Below are 19,289 nucleotides of genomic sequence, written 5' to 3'. Positions count from 1 at the left end.
CGCATACTGAAACAAAACAGCAACACCTCCCGTAAATGACGAGAATTAGGCTCGTAAACTGACATTTTCAATCAAGAACAACTTTATGATGCCGACACAAATCGACTAATGTTTGAATGAGGTTATGTTGACCGAGATTGAAGCTAACTGCCTGACGTCTGCGATCTGTTCCTTTCGGCCGCTACTTACTGTTGTCGCCACCTATCGGCAAACGGCGGAAGCAAAGTTGTACACGTTGTAGAAGGCTTTTGATACAGTTTCTTACAAGGAGCGTATAATCAAATTGCATGCTATGGGATACCTATCATCTCGGTCCTGCAACTCAATTCGCGATTTCCTATCAGAAAGGTTGTGAGGCGGCGGGTGAATTTTATATAAATGAACATAATATTCGCCGCCGTATCCGCAAGAGCCTGAAAAACTACGATATTTTTTGCGGTCAGGCAGAAAGTGATGGAAATGTACTCACCGAATGAAAATGTTCCTACTATAGTCTGGGAGACGAGTCTTTGGTATTGACAGCTCGGTAGCGTCTTTCCGTTGCCTAGCGACCGCAGGCAGGCAGCCAATGACGACCTGACTTTGAGCGGGTAGCAAGGACCACGTTGCCGCTCTGAAACCCGGTCGCGCGCGCTTATGAAACTTACCAGTGTCTCGCGTGCAGGCGGTGCGGTCGTTCGTCGTTTGTCTGAAGTTGAATTCGCAGTTTATTTCGTTTTTGTTGTTATTAGTGTTTCTTTGTTTATGTTTCGTTGTAAACAATGTCTAGTGCGGCGGGTAGTACCAGCCCAACACAAGAAGTGAAACGGAGGAAGAAAAGTGTGCTACACACCCAGGCCCGTGAATTCGTGTGCTCTGTGAGGGATTACTTTGAGAAAGAAAAGGACAAAGGTGGGCCCTTAATTCCTGTTGTTCAGGTTGTGAAGAGAACTGCAGCAGCATTGAAAATAAGTAAGAACACTGTTGTAAAGATAGGGAAAGATCAGTATAGTGTAGATTGTGACGAGAGTGGCACAACAAAGCTGCACACACCAGGAAAGAAGCGACCGAGAAATAAGCAGGTGACAGCTTTGGACGGTTTTCAGAAAGACGCTATTCGTCGTCATATATACAGCTATTATAAGAGAAGGGAACATCCCACTCTATCTAAATTACAGGTGTCGCTTCAGAAAGACGATCTTTTTAAAGGGAGCAAATTTTCATTGCGTACAATGTTGAAAGACATAGGCTTCAGCTATTCAATGTTTAACGGACGCAAAATATTAATGGAAAGGACAGATGTAGTTGCATGGCGGTGCAGATTTCTGCGCAGGATCATGGGTGTGGAATTCGAAAGTTAGATGAAACTTGGGTCAATGCCAGCCATTCTTTACGTAGAGGCTGGAATGATGGAACGCCCGAGGGGACAATGGTAGTGCCTGTTGGCAAAGGAGGGCGTATTATTGTCTTACATGCAGGAACATCGAAAGGTTTTGTGCCAAACTGCTTGAAAATGTTTCGGTCAAAAAAGACCGGAGATTACCACGAAGAAATGAACAGTGTAGTATTTCAAGAATGGTTCGAGACATCGCTTATGACGAATCTGACAAGTCCATCAGTGATTGTTATGGACAATGCGCCTTATCATTCCGTTGTTCACGATAAGGCACCAACCTTGGCAACAAAAAAGACGATATCATTCAGTGGTTGAAACGGCGAAAAGTAGATTTCAGAGAAGATTTAAGGAAGGCGGAACTGCTCGAAATTGTGGCACAAAAGAAACCCCAATTTCCAACATATGTAATTGACGAGATTGCTAAAAGGCACGGGCATGAAATCGTTCGGCTTCCTCCATACCACTGTCACTTCAATGCAATTGAAGGTGTGTGGGCGCAGATAAAAAATTACATTGCTGCAAACAATAAAAAATTCACGATCTCTGAAGTGGAAACTCTCCTTCCAGCAGCTATCAATAAAGTGACAAGCGAGACGTGGGCTAAATTTGTAAACAGCACTGCAAGTGCCATCAGAGAGGCGGCCAAAACCGAAGGGGTTGTGGAAGAATGCATCGAAAATTTAATTATACATCTGGGAGAGAGCAGTGATAGTTCGAGTAGTGCTGAGGAAGACAATGTCAAATCAGATTCTGACAGAGATGTGAGTGGTGTTTTTCCATTACAATAACTACAACGTATTCAGGAATGTAAGAAGGGAGTTTGCTATCGATCTACAACCAGATCATCATATTGTGAGTACTTTCTTCAGATTATAACTCTTAATACACTGACCAATTATTCTGTAGCTTGTAGTAGAACAAATTAATAATGCTAATACTTAACAATGGAAACCAAAACTGCTAATGTTCAACAACTTGCGAAAATAGTTTTCATTTCAGTTGTGAAGTTTCACAAATAACTTTATTATGTTTCAGCATCTTAAATACTTGTACTAAATAGTTCTTATCAGTTTTCGAAGCATCAACTTTAAATAAATTCACACGTACCAATACGACTTGTATTTTGTCTCGCTTTTATTTCTGCTGCTAGAGAATGCATGTAGCAGACAGGGCGCCCCGTGCTGTGAGCCACGTTCGGCAACAGCGCCGTCTGCCCGCCGGAACTGTCAGTACCAATCACTCGTCTCACGGACTATAGCTATTTCCTCATCAGGATCAGAAATTATGACTATAAATAAAAGTTTAGCGTTCTAACCGATTAAAATATTCAATGAAAGTTCACACGCACAAATATAATAATATTCCTGATAACAATAATAATAATGTTCCTATCATAAACAGTAGCATTAGCAGTTCAGAGGCGACCTCTGCGTTAAGTTCCAAGTAAAATAGTCTAGAGCCCTGACCTCTACTAGTCAAAGTTACCTGCTCGCTACAAAAGTTGAAAATAATCTCACCACTTGCCAGTGCGGTTTTGCCAACATTACAGGGGGCACACAGTTACTTCCGTGAAATCAAACCGGTCCAGGACGGTGTACAGTTCTCGCAAATTAACTTCCTAATTTTACCGAAAACATGCGTTCGGTGGATACCTAGCGCCGACGTAATCCGAGGCAGCGCTTATGCCGGCGTTTGACGAACGTGGACAGATTGACAGCTTGGTACGAAGTGTCTCTTTCACTGCGTCTCTGGCCGTACTTTTACTGTATATGGACGCAGCGGAAGGCCGAACGGAGCCGGCACGGTAGCTCAGCGTGATCGGTCAGAGGGTTGTCTGTCCTCTGTAATAATAAAACTGAGTGAATGGATCAATGACGAACTTAAAACAGGTGTCATGGGACAAATTCAACGAAAAATAACAAACAAAAAGAGATTAAAAAAGACGGAACATCTGCTGTCAACCGCTCAAGGCACAGTCGGCAGCATCAAACTGACCACTTTCTCAGACACGTATCATTTTATAACTGTCTCGTGAAACAATTTACAATACTCGAAATTTTTATATAATAGAGTTAAGTTGCCTTTAGTTACTACAAATGTTTTAGCTCGACTGCATTTAAACTTTGCTAGCTAGAATTTTTAGAACGGAACCAACAGTAGAACATGACCTCTGAACTACTTCTTTAGGAGTGCTTTTATTGACTGTTATTTACACTTAAGTCTTGAAACTTGGTACTGATGTATAATTTAATGAATGTAATCGAATGCTGTAATTAGAACTTTTTATCATAAATTACGTAATCTATTACGAACAAGGATGTTTCTGCCCCAAATTTGGTTTTTAGTAAATTACTTAAAACTATTAGCGTAACTTAATGGAGTTACATAGTTAATGTTTTTATATCAGACTGAGGCTAGATACGAATTTTCATCTTTCTGAGTCTAATATTTAGCGCCTTCGATTTTTCGTAAAAACTCCGATTTTGACCAAAATATTGCACCGATCAAATTGAGACTCGTAAATGTTGATTGTGACATACCTTTGCACATTCTGAACAATTTTTAGCTTTCTAGCCGGCCGAAGTGGCCGCGCGGTTCTGGCGCTGCAGTCTGGAACCGCGAGACCGCTGCGGTCGCAGGTTCGAATCCTGCCTCGGGCATGGATGTGTGTGATGTCCTTAGGTTAGTTAGGTTTAACTAGTTCTAAGTTCTAGGCGACTGATGACCTCAGAAGTTAAGTCGCATAGTGCTCAGAGCCATTTGAACCATTTGAACTCGAACCATACTTATCGCTATGCTCGAAAGAGCCGACCGAAACTTCAGAATTTTAGTAAATTCATGTACTGACAATATAGAGCGTCACTTGCCAGATATATTTATTTGTTGAAACAATCAGCAACCATCTGCATAAAAGAAATTTTGTTCTACAGCACCTAGTGCCCTTCTTCAGAAGATTATAATCATCGCATTATTTGCGAATGTCAAGAATAAGATGTATCATATGGTTCATAGCGGCTGTACAAAAATGGCGTAAAGAAACCAACCAACAAGTGCAGACATCATGCCAGTGCCATTTTTATACAGGTTTAATGAACCACATGTCGACAGCAGTATGCTACATACGTCTTAATTTTGACGCTCACAAATAATGCGATGATTATAACCTTCTGAAGAAGGGCAATGGGTGCCTGAAACCGGTACAAGAGCAATATTTCTTTTGTGCAGCTGGTTGGTGATTATTTCAACAAGTAGAAATACAGTTGCTGAAGTTTGATAAAGTACTAGATGTCACTATGCACGCTTAATTTTAAATTTCCAGCTAAGCAGTAACACAGAAAGGAACTAAAATTATTCTGGTCTTTCAGATGAGTAAGTTTCATTACCGCATCCTATATTTACTTATAGCTACGTCCACACCGAAAGCGTCACAAATGCGCAGCGCAGATTAAAGCAGAACGACGCACACGAGGACAGAACTGCACAGAACGGAGCAGTGTATGCGTCAATGCTCCACTGTGCGCGCGCGCTCGTTGATTAAAATGGAAAACGGGAGACAGCGTCCTAACAGAGCAGCGCACGAGCGATCCATTTCCTGTGAAGTACAGACACTTCGCGGAATTTGTTGTTGCGCAGAGCGGCGCGCTTTGATGTTGCCACCTGCCGCGCCGCGCTGCGTTGAACTGCTTTCCTTATTTTGCGCCGGCCGCGGTGGCCGTGCGGTTCTAGGCGCTCCAGTCCGGAGCCGCGCTGCTGCTACGGTCGCAGGTTCGAATCCTGCCTCGGGCATGGGTGTGTGTGATGTCCTTAAATTAATTAGGTTTAAGTAGTTCTAAGTTCTAGGGGACTGATGACCACAGCAGTTGAGTCCTATAGTACTCAGAGCCATTTGAACCATTTGAACCTTATTTTGCGCAGCGCGGTGCGGCCTGATCGCTGTGGCAGGAATGGGAAAAACCGATCAGTTAAAACCGATACCAGTATTTCAGTTCTGAGTAACCGGTATTTGTTTGATCTTGGTTATAAAACGTGTTTGTTTTTATTTTTCTAATAACGGAATAAAAAAGGCGAAATATCAATTAGTCGTAACAACAGTGCCAATTTTTTCCTTTTTAAATAAATATTTTTTTAAGAAAGAAATAATTTTTACGCGATAAATTTGTATTAGTTTGAAATACTGTATTATTATAGAAAATGGGAGAAACGATTAGTGCTATGTTAATGACAATGACCTTCCCTGAGTTCAAAAGTGGGAGTGGAGCATGTATTAGTAAAAGTTTGACATGTTAGCTTGCTAATTTCTACATCACTAAGTTCGTTATTTTTCTAGTTATGTACTCATCAGTATGTAAACGAATGAACTTTGAAAATTCTGCGCTGTTAATGAGTTGCTATTGGTATTTCCGACAAATAGAAAACAGATTTGCAGCTAGACGTTCGACAACATGATGACGGCTCTAGATTCCTGAGTCTAGGAGAGTGTGGTCGTACAGTAAAACCGAAAGGCGCGAGAACGCGCAAGGGAGGAGCATTGACACTTAAAGACCTTTAGAGCAATTCACGACACCCTATCACAAGCAATTTAGGTCCTCAGTACACCTGTAGTGATGTTGGAGTGATGTAAAAGTAACTGGATGCCGTTAGTATTATTAATAACAGATGAAAGAGTTGACAATATGTAGAATATGGATAGGAAAAAAAATCGAATTTTCACGTGGCTACAGATAGATACGAGGAGAAAGCTAAAATGTTTTCAGAAACAGGGGCTCTTCCTTCTGGCAGAAGAAGGGATAGAACTGAGAAAAAGCGACTGGTGAAGCTAAATGGTTAAAAAAAAAGATTCAAAAGGCTCTGAGCACTATGGGACTTAACATCTGAGGTCATCAGTCCCCTAGAGCTACTTAAACCTAACTAATCTATGGACATCACACACGTCCATGCCCGAGGCAGGATGCGAACCTGCGACCGTAGCGGTCGCGTGGTCCCAGACTGAAGCGCCTAGAACCGCTCGGCCACGCCGTCCGGCGAAGTTAAATGATACAGGATAAGTAACACAGAAGTTACTCAATGACGCTGAATCTACGAAGGCATATCTTTGCCTTTCGTACCGTATGGTAGTTCTTTAATGACCTGAGGCCCAGGGTGACTTTCCCTATATCTTTTATCCTCATCTTCGATCCCTTCCTTCTTGTCAGAAAAAGGAGTTGGCAATTTTACACCAATTTTCATCAGTCACCAGTTAAAGAGTAGAGTTTTCGCTGTCCAGCTTACAACTACCGGTAAAGTTTTAAAAAGATTAACACAAATTGCCTATCTCTCAAGAATGGAAACACAAAGCTTTTGCCACGCGGGATTAGCCGAGCGGTCTCCGGCGTTACAGTTACAGACTGTGCGGCTGGTCGCGGCGGAGGTTCGAGTCCTCCCTCGGGCATAGGTGTGTGTGTTTGTCCTTCGGATAATTTACGTTAGGAAGTGTGTAAGCTTAGGGACTGATGACCTTAGCAGTTAAGTCCCATAAGATTTCACACGCATTTTTTGAACAAAGCTTTTATTCAGATTTGTAATGACTACCTCCTATCAAAACGTTGCTCGAAATCCCTGTTTGTACTGCTAGTCCTCTCTGTATGGCTCTGTTTTTAGTTATGATAGTAATTTTCTTATGGAGACTATATATAACTACGTACATTTCAGAACCTAAAACAATTCAGGCATCTGCCGTCATCCAGAAGGTGCGGTACTTCGTCAAGCCAACTTCTTGCCGTCCTCAGTTGTTCCTGCTGACTGTCTTTCGCAAGGCGACCCACTGCCACTCCACCTGTTTGTTCCTAATAATTTGCATTGAATAGAAAGTAAGTAAACGTAAGGACGTATTCAAACAGTTTCATTAGTACTTTTCCCCTGTAAGACGTAGGAAGTCTGTTAGAGGTATCCTTGTAAAAAGAGGCATCACGTCGAAGCTCACTATGAGGTCTCCTTTGCCCAGGCGAGCAAACAGAGTTCTGATGGGCTACCCACTGTCACCAGTAGTGGCCAATATGTTTATGGAGGCACGTGGAAACACGGCCCTGGAGTCGGCAGTCTGTAAAATCTCGTGCTTTTTTTTCGATATGTAGGTGATACATTCGTAATGTGGCCACATAGACGACATCCTCTGCAAGACTGCTTGCAGCAACTGAATTCATTGCACCAGAACATCAAATTATGCTGGTGATAGAAGAAAATAATGAAATCCATTTCTGGATGTGCTCGTCAAGTGAAGATCACATGGCACACGAGGACACGGTGTCTAGCATATACCGATGCACGCAGATTGTACTTGCATGCCTCCAACTGGGATCCCCCTTCACAATGAGAAGATGTCATTAGTACAGTAGTGCACAGAGTCCGTGAAACGCGGAGCCAAGACAGTCTAGCAGCTGACGTGCAGCACCTACAGACCATGTTCTGTACAAATGATTACAACAGTCGCCAGATACAGTGTGCCATGAGACTAAAGAAGCTGAGGTCACAGCTTGCTGAGGATGAAGTTGCAGATTAGATCAGGTTAGTTTTTAGTTCCATAGATCTGTGCTGAGAAGATCCTCGTGGATGTGGAACACGTCAATTTTTTTAAAGCTGAAATAACAATACTAATAGTATGAATATACACAATACATCATTTGTTTCTATTAAAAAATTCGTCAATGGAGTAGAAGGAGTTGGCCACTAATAAGTCTTTCAGGCTCCTTTTAAACTGTGTAACTAATTTTTTTATGTTTGCTGGCAAATTATTGAAGATGAGTGTTCCTGAGAAGTGGACCCCTTTTTGAACTACAGTAAGTGCTTTAAGTCCTTGTGCAGATCATTTTTGTTCCTGGTATTGTATGTATGAACTGAGCAGTTTGTTGAAAAAAGAGATATGTTATTTAGGACAAATTTCATTAAGGAGTAAATATACTGAGAGGCAGTAGTTAGTATATCCAGTTCTTTGAAGAGGTTTCTACAGGACGTCCGTGAATTTACTCCACAAATAATACGTATTACATGCTTTTGGACTCTGAAAACTTTTGTTTGACTTGAAGAGTTACCCCAAAATATTATACCATATGACATTATGGAATGAAAGTAGGCAAAGTATGCAAGCTTTTTCATTTTTATGTCGCCTATGTCTGCTAACACTCGAATTGCAAATACAGATTTGTTAAGGCGTTTCTGCAGTTCTGTGGCGTGCTCCTCCCAACTGAATTTATTATCAAGTTGTAATCCCAGGAATTTAAGACTGTCAACCTCTTGTATCTGCACTCCTTCATACTTTATGCATATGCTGGATGGAAATCTCTTGCAGGTTCTGAATTGCGTATAGTGAGTCTTTTCGAAGTTTAATGCCAGTGAGTTGGCTTTAAACCATTTATTAATATCCATGAAAATATCATTAGCAGATCTTTCTAGAACTGCACTCGACATACTATTTATTGCAATACTTGTCTCATCTGCATGCGATGGCGATTATGCCATATGTCGGGAAAAAAAAAAAAAAAAAAAAAATATCGCCGGCCGGTGTGGCCGTGCGGTTCTAAGCGCGTCAGTTTGGAACCGCGTGACCGCTACGGTCGCAGGTTCGAATCCTGCCTCGGGCATGGATGTGTGTGATGTCCTTAGGTTAGTTAGGTTTAAGTAGTTCTAAGTTCTAGGGGACTGATGACCTCAGTAGTTAAGTCCCATAGTGCTCAGAGCCATTTGAACCATTTGAAAAAATATCGCTGAAAATTGGAAGAATACTCAGGAAACATAACTGCAAGGGTATGTCCAGCCCACAAGGCAAGATGAAAGCCTTGTTGGGGTCAGTCAAGAGGGCCTAGGATTCTGGAAACTGTGAGTCTATCATATCCCTTGCCAATGTGAGGAAATGTATGTAGGCCAGAGTATCTGGACAGTACAGGAGAGATGCTTGGAGCGTAATGGCTGCACAGACAATGAAGAGCCAACAAAGTTCGTCATAGTAAAGCATCTAAATCTACGCGGATACTCTGCAAATCACATTTAAATGCCTGGAAGAGGGTTTATCGAACAACCTTCACAATTCTCTATTACTCCAATCTCGTATAGCGCGCGGAAATAATATCTTTCCGTGCGACCTCTGATTTCTCTTGCTTTGTTATGTTGATAGTTTCTCCCTATGTAGGTTGACGTCGACAAAATATTTTCGAATTCAGAGGAGAAAGTTGGTGATTGAAATTTCGTGAGAATATTCCGCCGCAACGAAAAACGCCTTTGTTTTAATGGTGTCCACCTCAAATACTGTATCGTTTCAGTAACACTCGCTCCCCTATTTCGCGATAATACAAAACGTGCTGCGCTTCTGTGAACTTTTTCGATGTACTTCGTCAGTCCTATCTAGTAAGGATCCCACACCGCGCACCAGTATTCTAAAAGAGGACGGACTAGCGTAGTGTAGGCAGTCTCTTTAGCAGATTTGTTACATTTTCTAAGTGTCCTGCCAATAAAACGCAGTCTTTGGTTAGTCTTACTTATAACATTTTCTACGTGTTCTTTCCAATTTAAGTTGTTCGTAATTGTAATTCCTAGATATTTAGTTAAGTTTACGGCCTTTAGATTTGACTGATTTATCGTGTAACCGAAGTTTAACGGATTCCTTTTAGCACTCATGTGGATGACCTCACACTTTTCGTTATTTAGGGTCGACTGCCAATTTTCGCACCGAACAGATATCTTTTCTAAATCGTTGTGCAGTTTGTTCTGATCCTCTGATGACCTTACCGGCCAATAAACGACTGTGTCATCTGCAAACAACCTGCATCTCCCATGGACATGTCAAGATTTATGATGGCACCAACTTTTTGCAACAGTCCAACACCTTCTGGGTTGTATTCTAAAAGAGACTGCAGAAATCTGACTACATAACGAACTACGGTAATAAACAGACAGCAGTTTTCTATAAAGCAAGGCCTGAGAGCCAGCCTTGAGAATGGTCAAAGCACATAGGTAGTCTGCATGGAAATCCATTCCCATCATGGCAGCTGAAGAGGACAAGGACGTGTCGCCACCGCGCCCAGAGTCTCGTGCCTGTTGCTGATGGCAAAGGGACTGAAGATAACAGATCGTGCCCCGTAGGTGTGCTTCCCCCACCATTGCGCCAGGTCCACACCCAGAGACGACCGACTAGAGACCAGTGACAGGAAGCAGGGGCTATAAGGGCAGCGCCCGTCAGAAGACAATCAGTCATCAGAAATGCCTGAAGACTGTAAGAAGTCTGCTTGCCAAAATATCGCACCTTCTAGTCGATGATACTCAGCTTAATACCCGAGAAACATTCCTAATCTTTCTAAACCTGAAAAATGTAATATCTCATACAAAAACAAGTCTCTGTGTCCTCCTATTCAAAAACAAGTCTCATTTGGCATCGATTTCAATAAACAACTCAGTTGTAATAACCGTTAATAACATCTTTTGATATAACGATATTCTTGAAATGACCAATGAGGAGACACTTGCAAATAATAAAAGCCTGCCCTTTCTAAAACACCATCAGATGGAGAGGATTAGCAACGAAGGTAATCCTTTTAATAGTTGATTATGAAAATTTTAAATAGATTAACAAGACATTCTCACTTACACTTGGTTTATTCTACAGTGTGATGAATGGCAGCTTGCTCTAAATGTGGAAAATTGTAAGCTAATGCAGACGAGTTGGAGAAACAATCTTGTAATGTTCAGATACGGCATTAGCAATGAAGCCTACTACTGAACACTGCCACTTTGATTAAATAGCTAGGCATACTCTAGTAAAGCAACATGGAATGGAATGAGTATGTCATGTCGGTTGTAGGGAAGGTGAGAATGGTCGACTTAAGTTTATTGGGAGAATTTTAGGAAACTGTAGATCATCTAGAATGAAGAACGCATACAGAATACACACGCAACACGTTTTTGAATTATGCTTAAGTGTTTGGGAGCCACACTAGGTCAGATTAAAGGCAGACATCGCTGCACTTGAGATTCGTTACTAGCACGTTCAGTTAAATGCGAGTATTACGGAAATGTTACATTAATTTAGGCAGAGTCGAGGGTAGGAACAAGATGTTCTTTTGCAAAAAGCTGTTGAGATAATTTAGAATACCAGCATACAGACTGCAGAATGATCCTACTATCACCAAATCCTACAGTACCAACACACAAGGCGTGTTTTTTTTAAAGTAAGGTCCGTTTGAACATGAGTACTTCAGAAAGTACATACTTCACTCTATTATTCGACATAGTTGCCAAGTTCGTTCAAACACGTATCATACCTCTCAACCAATTTTAAAATACCCTCTTCATAAAAACTTGCCACCTGCTCGAATAACCAAGAGTTCACTGCTGTTTTCACGTCATCGTCATCATTGTAACAGTTGCCACTGAGGTGTTGTTTGAGGTGGAGGAACAGATGTTAATCGCTTGGCACAAGATCAGGACTGTAGGGTGGGTGGTCTAAAACTTCCCAGCCACAACTGTCCAATAAATCGCGGGTCTGACCTGCAGTGTGAGGTCTTGCATTGTCATGCAGAAGGACAATTCTCTTTGTCAGCATACCGCGTCTTTTGTTTTGAATCATTCTGGGTTGGCAGTATGTTTCTGCATTGGTAGTGGTTCCTCGTTGCATGAAGTCGACCAACAAAACACCATGTCTATCCCAAAACACCGATCCCATGATTTTGTGCTGGGACAGAGTCTTTTTGGCCTTCACCGTCACAGGCGAGTGTGTGCGTCTGCATTCCATGCTCTGTTGCTTCGATTTGAGCATTATATGCGAAACCCATGTTTCGTCTCCAGTTACGATCTCACTCAAGAAGCCATCACCTTCTTCGTGATAACGAGTCAACAACTTCATCGAACACTCAAATCTTTGGTTTTTGAGATCCTCTGTTAGGAGTGCACCCAATGGGAGCAAAGTGTCCTAAACTTTAGGTGTCCAAAAACAATGTTGTAAAGCACTGATCTCAACACATCAGGAAATTCGTTTGAGAGACCTGTTATTGTGAAGCGCCTGTTCTCACAAATCCCCGCTTCAACTGAAGCCACCAAATCGTCTGCAATCAAAGAAGGGCGACCGGGGCAGTCCTCATCATGAACGTTGTCACGGCCATCTTTGAATTCTCGTACCCATGTACGCACTTTGCTTTCATTCATAACAATAACACTGTACACTTCGCAAATCTGTCCTTGCTGACAAAAACCGTATCACTGAGTGAACCTCACACACGGCGGGCGAGTTGATAGTTTTGAAAGCACAGAACAGAATCGTACAGGTCAGCTACAGAGCTGAAACTGAGCACAGTTGTTCCCGAGGCATGCTGGTACACGAGGCACGCGCTCGTTGCGGTATGCGCGCAAACTACTAGTGCCTATAACAAAACGGACCTTACTTAAAAAAATACACCTCGCACTTCCCGCACATGGGCTACAAAGACAAGAAACAATAACCTATGCTTGTATAGAAATACAGACAGTCCTTTTTTCCCTTAATTCATTTGTGAGCGGAACAGGAAAGTGAATAACTAGCAGTAGTACAAGTTAGCCTACTTTTCATCATGCACTGTATAATGCCTTGGGGAGTATGTAATGAGTTGCAAAACTCCGTCAGCAAATTCTGGCCTCTGTGTTGGTGAATGTACTGCAATGTAATTAACGTGTATATGGGCAACCGATGGACTGAAAATAAGAAAGATGTTGACATTGTATCAACATTGAGGGAAGGAGCACTTCCTGACCTCAGCTAATTTGCATAAAGAAACTAGCCACTGTCTTCCTAAGGGAACCTCTTGACATTCCCCTTACAATAATACAAAACGCAAATCTTGCTGATCAGATGGAAGTTTGAACTATGTTTCTCCAAATGCATGTACATCAACAAATATACTCTGCAAACAACTGTTCAGTGCATGATGGAGGTTACTTTGCATCAAAATCATCTATTCGCCCCTATTCTATTTATGTAATGTGAGAGGGAAATGAGACTGAATAGTTGCTTCTGTACATGCTGTTTGGTTATATCTATTCTGAATATCCACATGCGAGATACCTCATGCAATGGAGGAAGTAGAATGGTTGTGCAGTATACTTCAGATACCGGTACTAGTAATTTGCGCTTACCAAACAGAATTTTACAAGAACAATGTCGCCTTCTTCGAGAAATTCCAACTTAACTTCCGTGAACACCTCTGTTACACTTCCTTTTGGGCTACACTGACCTTGTATGATTCTTGAGACAAATCGCTCAGTTCTTTTGTCTTTTTCTGTCAGAGTCATAGCATTAATATACTTTCACATCTTTGGCAGACTTTGTTTTTAATTGCTAATCAGTTGTCAAAGCATCAGATCTCTCGCTACCCGAAACTGCCATGTGCTTGTTGTTCTCACAGAGTGAAGGCTGTTGCGGTGGTGTGTTTGAGTTGGACTTGGTGCGTGAGGCCTTGCAGTCGTGTCTCAGGAGGCGGCCTTACTATGGACGCACCGTCATCATCATCGTCGTCTTTGTCATCGTGAGCAACATCATCATACTGATTGGTACGGTAATGTCATCCTTTCTTAGCAGACTAGCTGTATGTTGATAAAATATTAGTCTTTAGCTATATTTGCTTTGTTGCAGGTGAGGCAAATGTCATGTTCCTGTTTCTCAACCAAAAATTCCATTGGACCATTCAGGATGCACAGCTGTTCCAGTTCTACAATAGCGGCGTGACAGCTATAGGTGAGGTGCAACACACAATGTTTCAATGAGTTCTTACATTTCATTATTTCACAATCATTTGGGGCATTTAAGAACGAGGTGATTGTGTAAGGATGGGACTGTTCTCTTGGTTATGAAACAACAAAAAAGATCAAAGGTGATAATAGTTAGTGGAAAATAAGAAGAGTAATGTTACTGTGTATCAATACACTCATAGTAGTATCATGAACACACACTTGATGACGCATTTGAAGCATGGGAAAATAAATTTTAAAAAATTAAAGTGCACTCCGAAACTTTTCAAGCAGCTCCCCTAAGTTAGATTCATACTTACAGGCGGCCCTAGGAAGAACCAAACTGATAAGTCAGTGTGTTCTATTTGTGTTCAATAAATGACATTCTGGAACGTAGTGAGGTGCACTGAGATTCAGACCCTAATCCTTGTCTCCTTATGCTCTTCAACCAGACACACCTCACATGCTGCCTCAAGGCTGCAATACGCCAGTATCAATTTCCCAGAGCGCACACTGTGGCAATCAATACAGACGTCAGGCCACACATGCACTATCTGATCAGAAGTATCTGGATGTCTATTAGTGGACATTAATATAGGATGTGTCCACTCTTTGCCTTAGTGACAGGTTGAAGTCTGCTGGGGACGCTTTCAGTGAGATGTCTGAATGTCTGTGGATGAGTGGCAGCCAATTCTTCCTCAAGAACTGAAAGATGTTCCACTGGGTTCAGTTCAGAACTCCAGTTAGGCCACTCCATTCCATTACTGTCCACAAACCACATCCTCTTAGGCAAGGATGGATTGTCATGCTAATACAAACAGTCTTCATTTCCATATTGTTCCGCTACTATACACAGTTCACAATGCTGTAAAATGTGTCCAAATCTTTCCTCATTTAGCGTTTTCTTAAACAATAAGCACAAAACACATCCATATACATAATACCACCTCCTCTGTACTTCACTGTTAGCTCATTCCATGCCAAGTGGTCTAGGGGTTCCCACATGACCATAATTGATTTTGATGAACTTTTATCAACCACATGTATTCCCAATGAATACTGCTAAAGATCCATACCCATTAATTCAATACTTCCAGAGATTGGTTGGTTACTTCCGAGATTGGTTGGTTGGTTGGTTAATTTGGGGGAGGGGTTCAACCAGCGAGATCATCGGCCCCATCAGATTTGGGAAGGATCGGTAACGAAGTTGGCCCTGCCCTTTCAATGGATCCATCCCAGCATTTGGCTGAAGCGATTTAGCGACGTCATGGAGAACCTATATCAGGATGGCCGGATGCAGGTATGAACCATCGTCCTCCCAGTCCAGTGTGCTAACCACTGGGCCACTTTGTTGGTACTGCTGGAGACATAATCATTTGTTTGACCCAATAATGCAGCTATCAGCAATACGCCTGTGAGTCTTGTCAACTTTGAGACATAATATTTCCGGCAATAGATCATCTTGTACAACGTTTTGCGCTCTCCTAAGCGAAATAATAAAAAAAAGATTTCGTTGGTGTTTTGCATATGGATAATTTGGAACAAAGTGGGCCAAATAATTGACGCTCGAAAAAATGTGAAGTATTAATTTCTCCGGACGTGATTGCAGGATCCACCTGAAACTTCGCACATAATAATTTAACAATACAAGGTCGTAGAATATAAAAATTCATTCTCCTACTGCTTTCCAGAATTTTGCAAACTGAGGGCAAAGTTGACGATTTTTCTAAAGCACCAGTAATGGCTATTTTTGACCCACTATCACAAAAAAGAGTCTTCTGGAAACTCTTTTAAACTATTTTTGTGGCAAAGAACATTGTCTAAACCACCCACGAAAACTACATTTGGTTTTGCAATGAAGAACGACAAAGTGATGCAAGGTGACGCTGGAAAAAATGTGAAGTTTAGCTTTTTCCATTTCCGGAAGAAATTGCCGGAAAAACGTGAAACTTTGCACATGTTAACTCACCAACCCAAGGTATTAGAATATAAAATTTTATTCCCCTATTGCTTTCCAGTAGTTTACAAATAGAGGGCAAAGTTGAATCTGAAAAGTCAAAATATGGCTATTTTCTGCGCACTTTTACAAAATGTTTCCTGCAAACTATTTTAAACGTTTCCATTAGAAAGACTCTGTTCGAAACCACTTGCTAAAGCAGACGTCTTGATGACTAGGAAGTGAGATACAGTCTAACAAACTCGAAAAACTTCATAAAAAAGTGTGTCTTTTGTCAGGACTCATCGTGACATACGAGGGGGGACCTAAAAGAAACCGGACTCAGAGAGGGCGATACCACTCGTAGACGTAGTGCAGGGTTCTCACGCTAGATGGTGTTAGTAGAGACCTTCATGAAACAGCTGTGCAGACGGCGTCAGTGTAGAGCTGAACGTGCAAGTGTGGTATTGTGTTTCTCCGACTGTTGGCGGGTTACCTCTGCGAAGTCGTTATGGCAACTTTAAAAGAACAAACAGTGTGTGTGAAATTTTGTTTCCTGCTTAAAAAAACTGCAACGGAGACACACCAAATGCCTCAGGAAGCTTCCCAGGAGGACACTATGAGCCGCACACAGGTTTTCGTGTGGTTTGGGCGCTTTAAACGTGGTGAGATGTGTGTTGAAGACCAAGCTCGTTCTGGACGCCCTTCAACATCGCGAAATGAGGAGAACATTGAAAAGGTCCGCCAGAAAGATCAACGAGGATCGTCGCCAAACGATCGACCAAATTTCAGCAGAGACAGGAATCAGTTGGAGCTCATGCTAGTGGATTTTGAGTGAGGATTTGCACCTGAGACGTGTTGCTGCTAAATTTGTTCCGCGCCTTCTCATACAGGAGCAACAAACCATCTGCATGAATGTGTGTCAGGACTTGAAAACAGAGATTGCACATGATCCAAACTTCTTGAACAAAGTCATTACAGGGGATGAGAGTTGGTGTTACAGGTATGACCCAGAAACCAAACAAGTGTCAAGCCAGTGGAGGACTCCCAACTCTCCCAGACCAAAAGGCAAGTGAGGTTAAATGTGAAGACGATCATCATTGTCTTTTTTGATGTTCGTGGAATTGTGCATCGGGAATTCGTACCCCCTGGCCAGACTATTAACCAGCACTTTTACTTGGATTTGGATGTTTTAAGGTGTCTGCGAGAGGATGTGAGGAGGAAACGCCCGGAACTTTGGCGATCAGGTGACTGGTTTCTGCATCACGACAATGCTCCAGCACACATGGACTTACGAGTGACCCAGTATTTGGCATCTCAGAGGTGGTCTGTCGTTCCCCACGCTTCGTATTCGCCGGACCTAGCCCCGTGCGACTTTTTCCTATTTCCACAAATGAAAAAAACGTTAAAAGGGGAGCATTATAACGATGTGGAGGTGGTAAAAACAGTTTCGCAAAGGGCACTGGACAACATCAAACTTGAAGAGTTCCAAACATGCTTCCAACAGTGGGAAAATAGACTTGACAAGTGCATCGCATGTAATGGAGAGTATTTTGAAGGTGACTGAAGTAATTTTGTAAAAAGGTTCATCAATAAATTTTTTATGACAATCCTGTTTCTTTTAGGTCCCTCCTTGTATTTCAATGTGTTATAACTACAAATAAAACTGGTTACAAACGTAACAAACTAACTGTCTATTACACAGGCAGGAGAGATCATGATAGTAAACTGTTGCATAACAACTGCAGCACACATCGTATACCGTATTAGCCTGAAGGTTACACGTTGTGTAAATAATGCCTAAGTTCAAGCAGTCTTCCTGACAGTTTTTGGAATTTATTCATGTCATAGATAATTATTAGTACATCATTTTATTGTGTAATGCTACTGATGTGCTAGTTTAATTCTGGTTTAAGGTATGGTGCACTTGTGTTAGCATAGTTTGCAGTTAATGTGGAACGTTCGTGTACATATGAAACATTGTATAAGTGTTTTGTTATGGTTCATGCTTTCTTAAAAATGCTGGATCCTTTTGAAGTGAGAAAACCAGCATCTTCATTGCCTTTGGAACCATGCCCAACAGCTGTGCGACAGCAGCCATGGGTGAAACTTTCTTCACCACATGTTCCCAAACCTGACAAAGGTTCCTTTACACTTCACCCCAAACTGATGATACATTTATACAGGCCTAAGAGACAGAGGCCAAAGCTAGAAGAGGTCTCATTTAGGATCTTAAGCTTATGTTTACTTCAAGCTACTTGAATGTTTTTCAGCATTCACTAATTTGCTGTAGGATGTCATGAGGAAATCAATAGTCTCGGCCAGATGATGTCACTGATGGCAAGAAATTTTGATAAGACAGAACCCAAAAAAACTACTGTTAAAATGTGATTACCTCAAATTATTAGAACCGCAAAAAAGAGAAACTATTCTTTTTACGGAATTTCCATTCCATTCCATTTTTTATAAAAAGAATTTTGTAGAGGTGAATGCCAAGGGCGTACCCAGGATCTGAACTGGGGGAGGGGGGGGGGGGGGCAGGTCATACTAGTCTCAGGAAACAAGGACTCGAGACAACATACAGCATTTCTTATCAAATAAAACAGTAAACTAGTGAAAAACTGCGAATATCTTGCCCCTCGCTGGGTACGCCCATGGTGAATGCTGTAGAGGTGTCTAGAAAACAAAAAGGATACGGTACTTACTTGCAATTTTTCAGACTCTAGTTCATTTCCTAGTCATCGGGACTTTTAATATTATCTTCCACAGAGCATACTAAACAATTGCAGAACATAATAAGAAAACATTAGATTTAATTTGAGTACCGGTACCAGCACAATATGGGCGCACGTCTCTGCATCTCCACCTTGTTCTCTTTGGTAGGACCTCACATGCTCGCATTGCAAAACCAAAAATTGTGTCTTAGTTAGTTTAGATTACGGTCTTTCTGGTGAAAATGATTTGAAAGAGATCGCAGAAAACTTTTTTTGTGAATGTGGTCTAAAAACGGCCATTTTTCGAATTTTTAGAAAAATCGTCATGTATGCCTTCAGTATACAAATTGTTATAAAGCAGTAAGAGAATAAAATTTTATATTCTAAGACTTTGTGTCAGTGAGTTATTACGGGCAAAGTTTCAAGTTTATCTCGCAGTTATTGTCGGAGATAGAAGAAGCTAAACATCATGTCTCTTTCTAGGGTCTACTTTTTTTGTACGTCTTCGTTTCACATTCTTATTTTTTAGAGCCTTTTAAGCTTGCAT

At 41.6% G+C, this 19,289-nt stretch overlaps 1 protein-coding gene across 1 annotated transcript in view; it reads left to right on the top strand.

Annotated features, from left to right (window-relative positions):
• LOC124546892 (proton-coupled folate transporter-like) overlaps window positions 1-19,289 on the top strand; it is a 140,283-nt gene that overhangs the window by 71,664 nt on the left and 49,330 nt on the right. Inside the window, exons 5-6 of the mRNA XM_047125070.1 lie at window positions 13,771-13,915; window positions 13,998-14,099. Of these exons, the coding sequence (XP_046981026.1) occupies window positions 13,771-13,915; window positions 13,998-14,099 (247 nt within the window). The remainder of the gene's footprint in view (window positions 1-13,770; window positions 13,916-13,997; window positions 14,100-19,289) is intronic.

This window comes from Schistocerca americana, chromosome 1 (assembly GCF_021461395.2).
Source record: "Schistocerca americana isolate TAMUIC-IGC-003095 chromosome 1, iqSchAmer2.1, whole genome shotgun sequence".
Taxonomy (NCBI): domain Eukaryota; kingdom Metazoa; phylum Arthropoda; class Insecta; order Orthoptera; family Acrididae; genus Schistocerca; species Schistocerca americana.
Note: the sequence above shows the minus strand (reverse complement) of the source record. Positions and strands in the feature narration are given on the sequence as shown.